At 46.7% G+C, this 17,713-nt stretch overlaps 1 protein-coding gene across 1 annotated transcript; it reads right to left on the reverse strand.

The window, feature by feature from the left end:
* Positions 1 to 5,140: 5,140 nt before the first annotated feature.
* Positions 5,141 to 15,344, reverse strand: LOC119195322 (cAMP-specific 3',5'-cyclic phosphodiesterase 7B-like). Its single transcript, XM_037450156.2, is given in 13 exon segments — positions 5,141 to 6,597; positions 6,695 to 6,775; positions 6,856 to 6,952; positions 7,089 to 7,233; positions 7,759 to 7,850; positions 8,060 to 8,191; positions 8,774 to 8,874; positions 9,270 to 9,365; positions 9,561 to 9,624; positions 9,732 to 9,892; positions 10,265 to 10,360; positions 14,585 to 14,612; positions 14,614 to 15,344. Coding segments are annotated over 13 exon segments (1,959 nt in total). The 5' UTR covers positions 15,271 to 15,344; the 3' UTR covers positions 5,141 to 6,388.
* Between the last annotated feature and the right edge of the window lie 2,369 nt (positions 15,345 to 17,713).

Genomic DNA, 17,713 nt, shown 5'->3' on the forward strand with positions numbered 1-17,713 from the left:
GGATGAAGAGGGGCCGGAGGGGGGCAAGATGGAGCACGCAAGAAGACGCAGCATCCAAGATGATGGAGCTCGCGAGTGCAGTCTGTAACTCTCCGGCGCAGCAGATTTGCATAGGTATTTGCCAGTCAAATGAGATGCACGGGAAAGAAGGGCTTTGACTTTGGAGAGCAAACTGGCTCAGAAATCCCCTCTCCTGGGAGACTCCCAAATTGCTTCCAAGAAAAAAAAGGTCAGGTGAGGTTAGGGGAAGTCTACAGTTGGGAACTGTGGGACAATTAGTCAACGATTGATTTCTGGCATTCGGTCGGAGGGATGCTTTGCACCTGCATACATGCATACATGCATACGTGCGTACGTGCATACGTGCGTACATGCATTAGTGCGTACATGCGTACATGCGTACGCTACGGCTTGAAAGACACAAGAACATCGCAAAATGATTCCAGCTTTTACACAACCCTTCCAAATCCGCCTCTGGCCCTGAAAAAGCGGTGTCACCGTCCTTTGTTTTGCTTTGCAAGATACTTTGTTGATAGAGGCGGAAATGAACTTAAGACTTGAGGTGTCAAGACCTCTTTCCCCCGCTTTGATTTCGCAAACTAGAGCCGGACCACTCATTGTTTTCAGGTGGCATGTTGGTGTATTTTCCATCGCCCCTCTTCATCAGTACAGCAATGATTTCGTTTGTAAAATAGTTTTTTGTTAGTGTAGTTTTGGTAAAGTTTGTGTTTAAATTGTACTTATAGTAATAGTAATACTACTTACTTTCAGCTGATAATAAGAATGTAACAGCCATATATTTCTACCAATATAAGGTCTGCAGAGAGTTATGGGGAAGGGAAACAGTGCATTTTTAAAATCTAATTTCACTCTTTTTGGGGGGGATTTTTCACATTCTTTTGTCCATCTAAATAGAAAAATGCAAAGGATAATCTAAGCTTCTGCAGACGGAGGGATTCTTGAATGAATTGGTCTCTGTTTAAGAGCACCAAGACAACCCTCTCTTAAAATCGGACCGTGCAAACAGATCGCACACTCATCCCCAAAATCTACAATAAATAAACACTGCCACGGATGGTTTAATCCAACAATAAAGGTCTTGTTTACAGCAGCAACAATATTACTCAGCCCTTGTAATTGTGTCGATGATATGTATATATATGATATATGATTAATGATGCTGAGACAGAGGAGCAGGCCAAACCGGTTGGGTTTACATGAAACAACAGGTGGGGACGTGACTCAGAGGAAGCTTCTCAGCAGGCCAGAGGTGACGTGGCTGCATGAATGTCTACCAAATTAACAATACTAAAAGGCATTATTTGGGCTTCAATGACTTGTGATGAAATAACACCGTCTCAAGTATTTTGGCCCTCTTCTTCAGGAGGAAAATAGAACTATTATGATGGATAATGGGAACAGTAGGATCCAACGTTTTTTGAGGTCAATACCAGTGACAAAAAGTCAAAATAGCTTCTTTGACTTCATGGTGATACAAAGTGCAATCATAAGTCACATTTGACATTAAAGGACTTTATGTTTAGTCCTTCAGCAAAACACATAGTTTAGTAAATGTTTAACTAAACCAATGTAAGCAATGTTCTCAAGCCCATTAGTAGATTTGCATGGTTATAAATGTGTAAAGGTCAAAGGTCATTACCAGCGTGTAGATCAAAAAAACATAAGTATGAGGAAAAGAAAAGAAACCAGGAACAACCCAGTCAAACATGGTGTACTTGTCATTGTGAATGATACTCAGCGTGTCAGTGCAGGCCCGCCGAGGGAGCCGCTTGCATAATAATCTGTGGATGAGACATGTGTCAAATGGTCAGAAAACAGCAAAAACATTGAGTGAGCATCATGTGCTTTTCAGGTGCTAAAAGCTCTCTCGTCTTCCCACACGTTGTTACACATAGCTGCAGTATGTAAATGATCAAACGCAGACCAGAAACCTGCGCACATACGGACACATTAACCCCCCCCCCCCCCCCCCAAAAAAACACAAAACCCCCACTCGGCGAAAATGTGCAGTTATAAAGTATCACTGTCTGTTGTTCTCACTCACACACACACACACACACACACACACACACACACACACACACACACACACACACACACACACACACACACAGGGAAACAGAGTAGGTGAAATGTGGCAGGTGTGCTTATAAAGTACCTGAGGGTTGTGTGTCGCTCAGTCACAGCGGGATAGGGGCTGAGAGGGGAAGATATGATCTTCACAAACACACTGTCCGAGGCACAAACAGGTTATGCCTATGGATATAGATCATGCACATGTTTGTTTGCGGACTCTTTGTGAATGTGTGGGTGTTGCATGTCACAGATCGCAAGGCTTCATGGCAAATGAGCCGTTTATGTGCTTTAAGTCATTCCAAAACACGGAAACCACAGACACTAGAAAGTAGGAATGTAGAGGAGTGTAAACCTGTCGAAATCCAGTTTGCAGTGAATATTAGTCCGACATCATTTTATCATTCAGCAAATTGACAAATTATTTAAGATTAAATAAAATACAACACGTTTCTTCTTTGTTTGCCTATAATAGTCTTACATTGTTTCAATGGTTTAATGTAAATGTTGTGTTTCTACTTATTCCACTTATTAACTGGCAAAGTTGTAGTGCATCATTTTACACAGTTCGGCTGTACTAACACGCCTGAGCTTTAACGTATGTACAAACTTCATTCAATAAGTATATCTCATTGAGATTAGGGTCCTTTTTTCAAGAGTAACCTGAAAACAAAAAAACTTACTAATCAAACAAACACACAATCAGCGCATGAGAACAGGTAAAATTAGGCCTCAGGGAGTCACCTGGAACTACTCCTGCAGAACGTGTATACCGTACACATGGAAAAAGAAAGTGTGCACTATAACTTCAGAGCTTTGAAGAAAGTAATCATGACATGAGTTATTACTCTGTGCCAGTAAGTGTGTTTGTGCAATTTTGTAATTCAGAAAGCAATTCCGAGCATAAAATGTGTTGTCGTTGATGAAGGGCAACAAAGCGTGGGAGTCCAACCTTTTATTTAGGTGTTGCTGGTACATAAAACCTCGCGTGTACAGAAAAACATGCTTCAGAAAAGTGTCAATGAATGTCATTCGACTGACTTTGATTCTTCAAAGAGAGCAAGAAAAGAAACACAACACAAAGACCATGACACGGCACCCATATAGCAAGAGATTAACCCTCTCAGTGCAGAGCACAGTAGAACAGACAGACAAAGCACCACAGGTTTCATTTTTCACTTTCTACGAACGGCCTTTGCTCTCTATCTCACGCCAGCAGACGTCTCAGAGAAGACGGCCCACAGAAAAAGAAGAGCGCCTTTCCCAGTCCTGTATTTGCAGGAAGATGGTTATCGGGAGTGATGGCTCACTGTCATTGAAGGGGCACAAGAGGGGGGCTCTGTTTGCAGTGTCAATATTTACAGTGACACATGACTTCATGAATCCAGACTGACTGAGGGGAATTGTGTGTGTGTCTGTGTATGTGTGTGTGTGTGTGTGTGTAAGTGTAAGACAGAAAGACGAACAGAAAAGATCTATGAGCGTGAATAAATGTCAGGTGTGATGATCTGATAAGCAGATTTAGGTCTTCTTCTTTCGGGGTGTGAGTGCTCTCCCGTCTGCCTGGAGCAGAGGTCACAGGGTCGCAGAGCGCTGAGGACAGCCCAGTTGTAGCTTTTCCCAGTTTAAGCCAAACAATGCAGTCTAATGCGATTTAATGGGGGACCAATCACAAGAGGACTGTCACAATCTACAAGCCCTCTTTTTTTTTGCATTGCAAATCCGAGATATGCAAATGAAGGGGGGGGGGGGGGGGGGGGGGAGCATATGCATCGCTCTGCACTCACTACACTATCAGTATGTGTTGTTCTGTGGGCTTTCCCCTTTTTTTCAACCTCGTGTTGACATTTGCTTCACATGTCTTTATTCTCTTTAGGATACTAAATCCCCATCGATCACGTGGTCGTTTACACCCCTCTGTGTCACTTACTTTTGCCGCTTCATCCCGCTTTATAGTGTTTTTATCAGACAAGAGGGGAAATTCTTACCAACGTCCATGCGATATCGCACTATGCAGTTTCATAAGTCAACAGTATGACTCATTGAGCCTGGAGTTTGTACGGCAATCTAAACGCACAGCTTTACGTGGTTTGTTGCCAGCTGTCCTCCTTTGGTATTTTTTTTTGTTTACACATGTGCTCCTGGCCCCCAGCTAAGCCTCCATATCACCAATCATCATGTTGATTCATAGCTTGCCTCTTGTGTTTATACTGTCAACAAAGCAGCTTGTCCACTACCATAATGAGCTCCTCTCCTGTGCAAAGAGCCGCCGACAGGATCTTACTGCCATCTAGTGGCGTGACGTTGTCTTTGGAAATGGACCTTTAATTGGTCAAAATTCAGGGAAATTAAGAAGACACCAGTATTCATTTCTGAAATAGTAATTGAATGGGTTAATTCAAAAGTTAATAATAATTGATAGTTATAAAATATTTATAGATCAACTTAGTTTATGATGGGAAAAGGAATCCATAGCGTTTACTGTAGCTGTCTGCTGCTATCACTAGCTCTCACATCCAATGCAAAGACAAATGGGAAAGATCCAAGAGCCGAGGAAGAGCATGTGATTGGATAGAAAGCTCCAAAAAACAGCTACTAAATGGCCCTTGTTTTGCCATGGTCAATGACGATCACAGGAGAGAACAAAAGGAAATACAGGAAAAGAAAAGGATTGTTCTTTGGCACCGGGACAAAACATTTGAAATCATCAGGTGACTGACCACACAATATGTAAATAAGATTATATTATTGGACAAAACTGTGACACTTGGAATAGAACTGCATGACAGGATTAGTTGATTTTATGGAGGGAAAACCCAACTTCAATGCATTAGCTTTAGGTTTACAAACACATTGGTATTTCTGTTACGTTTTGCACATTCCTCGTGTCCAATCTTATCACAGAAGCTGATGTACTGTAGATCTGTTTAACATTAATCTCGTTTAAAAAGTCACAGTAAATTCCCTGATTTTGTGAGACAAGTTATTAAGTAATTAAATAAAGTGAATAAAACACATCCAGAGGAAACAATGGTGCCCTCTTAGGTAGTTTATACAGACATTTAGTAAGAAGTGAAAACAGTTTGCACCGTAGCGCTGTGCGTAGTCAAAAGAGATGCTTACACTGATAACTACCACTCAAAAAGGATTTATCTGCTTGAGTTCAGTTTCAACACTTAAGTAATAGATTTTAGGCTTAATTGTATAGTATATACATCAAATGAATGTTGATTCACTGAAGGGTATTTTGAATTATTAGAGTTAAGAGATATTTGCAAATTACTGACTGACCCAAATCTGAACTTGACATATAAAAACGCAGTGCACACAGTGCCTGCATGAAATGTAAAAACAAAGATCTATAATATGAAAGAAAAGTCAGAACAGGACATCGGCCCCTTGGAAACAGCCAATCGGAGCCTGAAGATATAGGACAGGAAGTTAGTGGCTACGGAGAGAGGATTTCAATATGCTGGTGGCTGAGGAAAACCACAGCTGGACCTGGTTGCTGTTAAGGCTTGTAAGGTGCAACGTGAGGTGTACAGAGAAGAAAATGTGCCCGTTAGGCCGTTACAAAAGGTAACAATGTCACATGAGCGCTTTGGAAAATGGCTCCGGTTCGTGTTTCGGTCCAAAAACATTCAGCTGACAGTAGACAAGGAGACGCTCAAAGACTTGTATCGTCTGTCTCACAGTTTACGCAGAAAGAAACTAAATACTTTGTATGCTTTACAGAACCCTGACATCCCAACTTTGTGAGTTAAAAATGCTCTTCAGTGAAAAGTACACAGGCGTCAGTGCAAAAAGAGAAAAAGTGAGCTTAATCAAGTGTGCACTGTCTGAAGGATAGAAACGCATGGCATACTAGGTGTATTGCCTTTATTTAAATCACCTTTTCTAGCACAGTTCAGCTGACTTGGATATCCCTGTGGGTTTTTCTTTTATCGCTCTTGCAACATAGTGCAAACATCTCAACACTTCATTGATCTCAGTCTGTCACGAGCATCAATTCCTGCATTTCTCGGGTAAAGAGCAACGACTTGACTAAGAAGTCTACCCACTGGGCCAACAATCAATCTTCTCCCTCCGTGCAGAGCCGTGCAAGTCCACTCAAGCGGAGGGAGCCGTTGCCTCGTGAATTGAAGCCAGACTCCCATCCAGAGCTCCCTCTTTCAGAGCCTGTGAAACAACCAGCAGTGAGAGGAAAATATGCTGGAGGTGAAACTCCCAGGAGGAAACTCCTCTCCTCCGTTTATTCGGTAAGATGAAAACGGCTCAGAAAACCAGAAGGAGATTAACGGATGGCTTCCCCCTCTCCCCTGGACCCGGGCCCCGCGGCGCCTGGGTGCGTTCGCGGGTCAGAGGCCGCGCGTGCGCATAGCAGGCGGCTCCAGCGGGCCTTGTTCTTGTGCAGGTGACCCATCATGGTGCGGCTGAGCGGGCTGGGCTCGGCGAAGCGGTGCCACTCCTCAAACAGAGGCGCCACGATGTAGCAGATGAACCCTGAGAGAAAGTGCGAGGGAACGGCGGGTAGTGTCCGAATGAGCTGAGGGACATCTCCATGATGCTGATGCAGTCTGCAGGGCCCTCTAGTACTCACCTATCTGAATAGCCGGGACAGAGTCAGCCTGCTGGTTACACAGAGGACTAATCTCCATGTCCAACTTCCTCTCCAGGTCACCTGTCAGGGATGACAGGCAAAATCCAGACTGGGTCTATTTGTCCTACATAAGAAACTTTCTTAAATCGCACTTTACTCACCCTGCCGGTAGAATTCCTCACACACTCGCTCACTCCACTGTTTGCTCAGCTCCCAAAACCGACATGGATTACAAACATCTGCACACTTCAGAGCAATCTGAAGGAAAACACAGACAAGATACTGACAGCTACTCTCGCTTTACTCTCACAAATTCATTGTAGTCCATCAGTGTGTGTGTGTGTGTGTGTGTGTGTGTGTGGGGGGGGGGAGGGGGGGGTTGTTTGATATTTACCTGCAGAATAAAGTGCCTGTGCGAGGCGAGCTGAAGGTCCAGGTCCTGGCTATCCAGATGTTCCCTGAAGGTCGACAGGAACTCATTCTGCCTGCTGATGTCTGTGGCCAGGATGAGAGAGCCCAGCTGCTGTTCCATGTCCTGCCTGCCGGACAAAGGGGGCGCCACTGAGCCACAACAACAAATCCACTCACGCCTGGGCTGATATTCCATTTACCTGCAGCAACAGCGACCTCTTCTGGGCTATACTGTGAATATATTAGTACCTCACGGTGATGGCCGGTGGACCAAAGGAGATTACAAGGCATCGTGATTATTCAAGCAGAGTCATCCCCCTCTGGTGTGTACGGTTGTGTGGTGGGACGGTGGATTCCTTTAGAGTACCATCACCAAGGGACAGTCGGTGGATGCTGCTCACTCAACTATAAGACGAGACGTTATCGCCGCTGTCCTTTTGCACACTGTGGAAATGCGAGTGACTACCCTTGATGGCATGCATGCACTCAGGGCCCCCTCCCACTTGTTTCCCTTACCGTGTTGTATGTCTAACGCGCTCTATCGTCAGGAATGATGGAGATATGTGGATTTCATGGAGGTTTGTGTAAGCACGTACTGAGGCGACTACACTAAGACAATTGTTTGAAGCGGGCGTTTGTGTTACAGCTCTTACGACATGTCAGCGGGCAGGTGGGACAGCAGGCCCGACTCTCGCAGCATTCCCACCGTGGATCTCCAGTGGTGGCTCTCCAGCACCGACGTGTTCTGTAAAGGAGTTTCATGCAGACTCTGTTACAGACGGGACACCTCACACACACACACACACACACACACACACACACACACACACACACACACACACACACACACACACACACACACACACACACACACACACACACACACACACACACACACACACACACACACACACACACACACACACACACACACAGTGTCAGTGCAATGTGTACCTGGTAGAGGGAGGCCAGGTGGTGTCTGGTCTTGATGAGGAAGGGCTGGTTGACTCCGGGATGGTCCACGTCGTGGGTCGCTGCCGCCATCAGACCCAGAAAGACGTCCAGGGGACTTAGATGCTCCGCCAGCTGGAACGCATCAATGGTCAAATTATCGTTTTTAATAAAACCCAATGGCTAAGCGGCATTTCAAAAAAACCATTAAAAAATTATTATATATATATAAAAACGTATCCTTATACTATAACGTATACTAGTTGGAGTGTATAAGGACAACAGTTGAAAACACATGGATTTTAATATCTAAGAGAGTGTGTAATGGTAAATGCTTTGTGGTTAGTAATAGAGAACAGGTATAGATCAGGGAAGTCTGACATTGTGAGGGCGCGCTTGTTCACTGGAACACGCCGTCGGGGGAGCTATGCCGAATTCAATTTACTAATCGAAGGGCTTTTAACAAAACAGGAGCCTTACAAAGGGCTTTTTGAGAGTAACAAAGGACATTATTGCATAAAGGGAAAGATGCAGAGACTCTTAATCTGGTCAAAGGGCTTCAGGGATCTCTCCAGGCTGAGGATGGATGTGATGGCGAGTCTAAGTGAGGAGGAATTATCCCGCACGAGGAGAAGCTAATAGAATGTCAAGGAGAGGCTCGGGCCTCGTAGTGTGTGTGTGTGTGTGTGTGTGTGTGTATGCAGTACGACTCATCACCTTGGGTTCTTGCAGGTAGCAGTACATGGCTTGAGTGACGTCGGCAGCGTGAACAGCATTGTGATAGGGATTCTGGGGGTGGTAGTCCTCCTGCACCATGCCTGGCAAGACGGTCACATCGCACAATCTCCACTTTCAGATTTGAATTCAGATTTGAACACCATTTAAGCAACTTTTGCACAAAATAGTTATTAGCTTTTCCAAAGGCAAGGGCAGATGCATCACATTACTTTTACAGAAGAGGATGCTGAAATAAATACAGAAGCGCACTTTATTTCCAGAGCAACAAACAGCTTGATTTTGCTTTGTTGTACCTGATGGCAGCATCTAGCGTGTTAGGGCTGCTGAGGTAATAGTCCATCACAGCAAAGAGACATAAACCCTGTGACCCTTCCGTATTGACTGAGTCACATTGAATTTCAAGAAAAATAAAAGCCGTCTCTGCTCTCCAAGCATTAGGCTCTGACAAAAGGGCAGCTGGCTGCATGCAGCTCACCAAGGAACCTGTGCAGCTTGACCATGTCCAGCTGGAAGTGCTGGACAAGACCGTACACACTGAAGAGATGGCCCATCAGGGTCACCAGGCTGTTACCTGCACCACACAGATTAAATGATAAAATCAAGACAAAAATAGGATTTTAATGCATTTACACTACACATTGTGGGCATTTACTTAATAGCTGAGATAATTCAAATTCCTAACTGAAACGAAGAGAAAAATATAATATAATTGTTGATTGTTATGGCAGGTGAGGATGATCATTTGATGAGCAAAAAGCCACCTCACCATTTGTAAGACGATCGAAGAGGAAGATGTTAAAGTTCCATGTGCCCACTTTTGATAGCATATACTGAGAGGAAAGAAAACAGAGCAATTTGGTACCTGTACCTCAAATCTGTTGGGCTGTGTGTGTGTGTGTGTGTGTGTGTGTGTGAGAGAGAGTGTGTGTGTTCTCACTGCAGCTTGTCCCATGTAATCGTCGTCCAGTAGATGTGGCGCCCCGGGGGCCCGGGGCACCAGGCCCCTGAGCAGCCTGGAGGCGTGGCAGTATCGCTGGAAGCTCAGCTGACGCTTCACCTGCCTCCTGGCGGGCGCGACCTCTCCCTGCTGGGCACTGGCTGAAATTACAAAAGGATTTAGAAAACAGACGAGCATCTTCAAATGAATTACATGCGGCTCCTGATTGAGACTTTTGGTCAGCTGCATGCTCCATCATGTCAGTACACTTGAACTGAACTCGGTACTAAACTACCCTTAAATCAGTCTCCGGGATTCATCAAGACGCGCCTCTTCTTTAGTGAAGATTGAACTGTGTGGTCACTACGAGGCTGCAGCTGTGTTATGTGATGCTGACAGACGGTTCCCCTGTGTTCGCCCCCCCATTAACGTCAGTGCAGCTAGGTCCATTTTTCAAACTTTCACATGCATGGAGTCAGGCCACACTCACAACACCGGTTGAGCCGATAGATGTTCCGATGAATTTAACTTACTTTTGCTTTTGAGGATTCGCACGTCAATCAGCGGGTAGGAGCCTCGTCTCTCGACCAGCAGGGCGCCGGCGTGACCGCTGGTCAGTCGGCCATCGGCTGCAAAAGAGGGAAAAGAACGATGGGGCGAGAGACGTAAGAGTCATCGCTGACGATCTGCACCACGGCCAGTTTTTTTGCAGACGACATTAGGAGGGAGGAGTCGCAGAGGGAGAAAACAAGCAACAGCCAGTGAGATGGATGAGAAGAAAATGTCCCCTGCTGCCGATTTTTATGTGCAGTCTCGAGAAAAGCTGATTTATTTTGCTCTTAAAACCAGCCGGTCTGAGAAGCAGTGATCTTTGACGTTGGCGAATCATCGGGATGAACTGCTTCAAAGACCTGGAAGCGAACGAGTCCTGGAGAGACGGCAGATTGCAGCCAATCACCCTCTCTGCAGAGCGGATGACACGCTGCAGCCTTCCCTTGTCCTTGTCCTTGGCTGTGTGGCTGCAGGGTACCACACGGTGATGGAGGAGCAGAGGATGGACTCGATGATGGCCTTGTAGAAGTGCACCATCATCGTCTGAGGCAGGTTGAATTTCTTCAGCTGCCTCAGGAAGAACATCCTCTGCTGAGCCTTTTTCGTGATGGAGCTGAAGTTCAGCTCCCACCTTGAGGTCCTGGGTGATGATGGAGCCCAGGAAACGGAAGGAGTCCACAGTGGTGATGGGGGAGTCACACAAGGTGAGGGGGGAAGGTGGGGCTGCGTTCTTCCTGAAGTCCACGACCATCTCCACTGTCTTCGGACAGGAAGTCAGCGATCCACTTGCAGGTGGAGTCGGGCATGTGCAGCTGAGAGAGTTTGTCCTGCAGCAGAGACGGTGGTGATGATGATGGTGTTGAAGGCAGAGCTGAAGTCCACAAACAGGATCCTGGCGTAGGTTCCTGGGGAGTCCAGATGATTGAGGAGGACGAAGTGGAGGGCCATGTTGACAGCATCGCCTACAGACCTGTTGGCTCTGTAGGCGAACTGCAAACCGAGGATGTTACTTCAATAGGAGGCCTAATTGTTACATTAGCACAGTAGAGTACCATGTAACAGTATTTCTTTTATTTTTTATTATTAGAGCAGAGCAACTCACGTTTGTTCTCGTTGTACGGCAGGTGCTAAAGCCTGGGTTTCTCTGTTTGTTGCTCGCCAGCACAGTGTGTGTGGGCAAACTAACTAAGGAGGTAGGTTACAGGACGCTTACACTTTTAAATGCCCCCACCTGACAATGTGTTTTGTTTGATTTTAATCAACATCCTGTATGCCGTGTGGAATTAATATAATGCTGGCTCCCGAATTGCGATCAGTCTGGTGATGACACTCTACACTTTGCTTTAGACCAAGTGATGGTCAAATGGTGCGCCCTGACGCAACGTTATCATGCCCGCACTTTTCATTGATCAGGGACAGGCTGTACAGGGTGAATCGTGACACTCAAACAGGTCAGGAGAACGGCCAGTTGTTGGTGCCGAAAAGCCGTCGGGAAATCATTTTTCAGGTGGCTCACTAGAACCCGATGGCCAGGCACATGACAAAACTGTGGACCGGATAATGGCCCGGTTTTACTGGCCAGGCATCTGGGCGGTTGTGCGCCGATGGTGCGCGTCCTGAGTGTCAGCTGGTAAAACCAGCCGGCCATTCGAAGAGAGCTGCTGCGACCGTTACCGTTAATGGAGGTGCCGTTCGTCACGTTCATCATAAGAGCAGCACTGACGAGCCTCGTCAATGTATGACATTGCAATAGCATAATATTTGAATCCACGTGTGTGTTTTTGCCTTCCAGCTGTGGGATACATTTTAAGGGAGATGGGATGGGCCCAGCTGCAGCTCCACATGTCTGTCCAAGGGGAAGGGATTTCACCACCGTGCAGCGGTTGTTGTTTTTTGGTTTTAACACACACACACACACACCACACACACACACACACACACACACACACACACACACACACACACACACACACACACACACACACACACACACACACACACACACACACACACACACACGCACACGCACGCACACGCACGCACACACTATTGATTCCTTTCTGCTTTTGTTTTACAAAACTAAAGGTTTTCTATTTGATGGGTTTTTTTTCCCCCAAAACATACAAAGAGGAAATTGCTTGGAACATGGATGTTTTCATGTGCTTCAGCCCATGGCGAAGGGATGCTTGTCTGCTGCAAGATGCTTTTGCATAGTGACGGAATGCATGTCTGCAGAGTCCCAGAAGTTTAATCATTCACACTGAGAGCAGGAACACTGCAGCACGATGGCTCCCTGAACACCTGCTCGGGCCTCTGTCCGGAACGCACACTTCCCCAACACTGAGGCCAGCCCCCCGAAAAAACAGAAAACAGAATAGGTCCCACGCCACGGCGCGCGCGCTCACTCGAATGAGCTCCGAACCATGAAAATGATTGAATAATTTATAGATCAGATGGGAGGAAGTGGAGCGCATTATGTGCCCGGTGCGGCCAGTTCGCTTCACCTCTCACAAGAGCAGTCGAACTGCCTGTTGACGAGGCCGCCGTCGTCACCGTAACTCGCAGGGAGGGTTGGGTCTGGCCAAGTGTGTGTGTGTGTGTACACACTGTGAAGGCAAGGCAGCTATGCATAAAACATACGGGAGAAGAGTGGCATCGTTCCCCATTTCGGCATCTTGTAGTCCAGCAAACAGAGACGGCTCGAAGGGAAGTGACTCAGCCCGTTAAAGCTTTTCTCAAATCCTGTGTGCTGATGGCCAAAAAGTGTGTGTGTGTGTGGGGGGGGGGTCATCTGGGAATCCTTCTCCCCCCTCCACACCACCCTCCGGCTCTCTCCTTTCGCTCGAGTTCTTTTCATCCTTCTGTCCTCCTCTACCTCTGGCTCCATTTTCTCTCCCTGTTTGTGTCTTAATAAACAGATTTTGAAATCTCTCTCTCTCTCTCTCTCTCTCTCTCTCTCTCTCTCTCTGCCCCTGAACCGTCCATTTCTTTTCAACTACAACAGGTCTGATCCATCCATCCATCCTCCCTCCCTATCACTCTCTGAATTCACCTTGTCTTCCCTTAACTCCGTGTGAGGTCAAACGGGTCATTGTCTCAGCGCGGCTCAGAACTGGGTCATTGAGGCTGCCAGTCGGTCGGAGAGGGTGTTTGTAGACAGCCGTGCACGTGTCTCGTTGCGTGAAAACACACGCGCGATTGATGTTGAATCCCTGATTGAAAAAAATGTGACAAACAAGGCCGCACACTCGGCCCACACAGTCGCGCGGGGAGGTGTACGGATGCAAATCCGTGGCCATTTAAAGCACAAATGTGGGAGGGGACGTGTCTCACTACGTCCACACAGCTGGCGTGCACTTAACTTACTGGCAGTGCTGACGCGTTCTGGGCGTCCAACCCACAGAGTCGCAGTGACAGTAGCCAGATGCGGCGAAAAGTGTTTTTGGTTCATCAGATTTTTAAAAAGGACTCGTTGACTACCAGCCAAAAGTTATTGGACACACTTGAATTGAATTAGAAAATGGGCCCGAACTGACTTGTGCAGTGTTACGATGTCTTGTTTGGTCCAAGACCAAATTATCGAAAAAGTATCATATGGCCGATGAATAACAGATTAATAAAATAGTTTGATCGATGGAATCAAAATAATAAGTTTATGTTAAGACAATAACTCAAATTTGAGTTGCGTCTATGTGAATTACGTCATCACGGTGCCAATGGAAACAGTTTTCCACTATGGTGAGTCAGTGTTTGCAAACGGGTGATTCCTCCCCAGCATGAATCATCTCGTCATAATTCTTCAGCACAATGAAGAATTTCCCTTCCTTTTTTGTTATCAATCATTGATAACTGCTTAAAGCAGTCTGGATCGTTTTTTTGCTCTCTCACTCTCATTAGCATCCGCGTTAAATATAACACGTTAGTTTAATCCACATGGTACTGTGACGAGGTCGATTGATTACATCACAGCGGGTAAGACGCTCTGGCTTCAGAGGCCAAATCCTCCTCTGTCTGACCTGCTGTGACCCTCATCTGCTGAACGCCACCGCAGGCAGAGACAACATGTCCATTTTCCAAATGCTAAAACTTGCATTTAGGCAGGAAATCCAAAAGGTTAAAAAAAACCCTGTTTCACAAAAGTATAATCTGCCAAAACACCTGACATCACACAAATGAACAATGAATGGAATGAAAAATGGCATCTTAAGTCGCGCACACACACACACACACACACACACACACACACGTTTTGACAGTTGATTTCCTGTCCGTCACCCTTAAGGGGACCGAGAATCTGTTACCTTCCACGTGAGCGATCCCGTCCTCCGCGACACGCTTCACCACGCTTCACCTCCTCCACCTCCACCTTGTCGGATTCCACCCAAGTGCTGGCCTGACTTCCCTCGGGCCCCGGGGGGCCTTCCCTGCGAGCCCTCCACGCCGCCCGCAGCTGCCGTACGAGAGCCGGAAGCTCCAGGGCCAGCGACAGGCCCCCGCAGCCGATAGGAGGGGTCCTCAGGTGACCCCAGAGGCGCGGGTGAGGAGGCTCGTCCGGACAGCCGGCGTCCCGCACCCTCAGATCCGGACCCTGGAGCCCCCGCGGCACCGGCATCCTCGCTCCACGGGACAGATGCGGGCAGATGTTTGACAGGCGGGTGTGCGGTGAAATGATCGTCGAAGTAAAAAGCGAGGGGAGGGGGGCGGGGTTGTAAACTCGCGAGGGGGACATGCACCGTAAGGAAAAAGAGCAGGAGAGGTAGAGAAGATGCTCAGAGAGACGAGAAGTCGGGATGTAGGACACGAGAGCAAAGGCTGCGGAGAGACAGCGGGACGGGGCGGAGACACCGTGGGACTGGAGTGATAGGAGAGACAATAAATAAGACACAGCGAGGACAAGGGACGGAAGCGGGGAAAAGACAAGAAGAGAGAAGTGCGAGTCCGTCTCTGTCTCCTCTCTCCCCGGGTCTGCGCCCTCCCTCCGCCGCATCCTCTCTCCTCTCCGCCGGCTCCCTCGCGCAGGTGTTGTTGTTGTTGTTGTTGTGGAGCGCGTGAAGGCCCTCCCCCTTCCGCGTGCACGCTCGCTCGCTCTTCTACACGGGGAGAGAGAGAGAGTTTGTGTGTTCACGGACACGATCTCCTGATCAGGTCAGTGGGGACAGACATACTTACACATCTATCCCTACAAATATAATATGTAGCTGGAAACTTCTTGAAATGTTAAATTATTCTTTAGATTTTTAGACTCCTCTGCAGCATTAATTGTGTTTGCAGGCATCTTGTGACTGAACAAGTAATCATCAAGGGAGACTCTAACAGTGTATAAAATTAAACTTATTCTGCTGTCTTTACCGGCATAAAACAACCTCAGCAGATTTATTTTGATTAATTTGGTCTGAAAATTGCTGTCAGGGGGAATTTCCACCCTAAACATGACTATTCCTGATAACAAGACTTTCTGAGGCTCTCGGGAGATGTGTTCAAAACTGCCAGGTACAAACAGAAAAGAGAATGTATCATGAAGATCACAAACACACAAATTGGAACTGGAGCTCCAGTGCATTCATCACTTCCCCTTTGGTGCTCTCCTATGAACCCGTTTCAACTAGGCCGAACAGAGTGGAAACACTCGTCCTTTAAAATACACACACACACACACACACACACGCACTATGTAAGGCGAAAGCTTGGTTTTATTCACGCAGAAATGTTCCCCCACGCACAACTCTTACTTTGCATTCCGTTAAAAGATGCTACTGGTCACATGGTCTGGCAGGTCGCTGCAGAAAGGTGATTAAATGACAGGTCAAAAAGGAAAAGTGACATGCGTTCGTACTTTTCTGCTCGTTTTGTGCGTGGGTTTTTAATGTTTCCCTTACACTTGCAAAGTTAAGCACCCATTCAAGCAAGTGTTGAACAACCCTAACACTATTACGAGAAAAGGAAAAGAGCTTTTGCTACGTTTCAAGGGCGGAGACTGTTATAATAAACAGCTACGCGAGCGGCAGCCCAAAGCACGTGTGTGCAGCTGGCCGCACCTGGCCACACACACAAACACACACACACACACACACACAGGGAATCTTTTTTTTAGCGCTTTTCTATCAAAAGCCACATGCTTTTTTGTTTTTAATACTTAGTACACCGGTCTGTTAGAAGATTATACACCACACTGTCGAAGAGAACCCCAAGATTCTTGACGGTGCTACTGGATACCAGAGCAATTCCAATTGAATAATGGAATGACGCCAAATACGCGGGCTACGTTTCTGCAAACGAACCACTAGGGACAGCACTCTGAGGTGAGCAACGCAGCGCCGGTAGATCCGAGTCTGCCACTGAAGATATCAAATCCCGTCAGATCGCCGCCCAAAACATCGACCGCAGACAACTTGGTAACTACTTACTGGCGGACACTTCTAGTTCATTCCAAAGCAACCCCTGGCCGACTCCAATCAGTGCAAGTCATCCGAGTAAGGTAATGACCGAGAATGTCTGCATTATAACTTAGTTGTGACGGTTCCCTCGCTTCTGACAGACGAGCGGCTCGTTTTGTTTTTAATATCGATTGGGGGTTTTTTTTGGGGGGGGGGGGCTCACGGTATGCAGCGCTGTTGTAGTTTGGTGAAACTAGTGCTCGCTTTTATTTGACATGGACGGAGGCACGGAGTAACGGGGGCGGAACGCCGTGACTTTGGATTGAAAAGTTTAATGAGAAGTAGCTCGCGAGCTACCCATGCGTTAGATATACATATACACTGTCTTATAAACCATGTGGCCCGGTAAAGTTCAATAAAGTTAAGCTATATGTAGCCGCGGCCACGCTGTGTCCAGCGCGGATGACTTGTAACACAAATGCCCCTGAACGCACCGCGTCACAATGTAGCTCTACGTCACTGTCGAAAGAAAACCACGCGTGTGTGTGTGTTTGTTTTTTTTCCCGCAGATATAAGGAAGGACCGAAATGGCGTCGGGCGAAGAATCAAAACCCTCTGAGTTTAAACATGTTTTGGCTGAAATACAAGTATGTGTTAAACTATGTCAAAGTACTAGAATGTTATCCTAGGTGAGCATATTTAAAGGCGTGAACAGCTTAAATGTGCTCACCTACGGTACGTGCTTCATTAATACTTCCAAGGCTTTGGATGGCATACTCTACACCACTGCACCTTGCGTAATACATTTTTGGTTACATTGCAGAAATCCATCCAGTGTGTGGACAACCCCAACGGAGTTAACGGTGTGGTCGTCTATGATGAGAAAACTTTTGCTATGACTTCGGAACCGGTAAAGGATGCAATTTAGTGCACAGCCCATAGTTGGTGTTAAATTAAAAGGAACATGATTTTATGTATGTTTTGCTTTCCTTTTTTTTTTTTGCATGACCAGGATACTATTATAGATTGCAGGGATGGAGGTGATGGACAAAGCCC

Source organism: Pungitius pungitius, chromosome 20 (genome assembly GCF_949316345.1).
Source record: "Pungitius pungitius chromosome 20, fPunPun2.1, whole genome shotgun sequence".
Classification (NCBI taxonomy): Eukaryota; Metazoa; Chordata; class Actinopteri; order Perciformes; family Gasterosteidae; genus Pungitius; species Pungitius pungitius.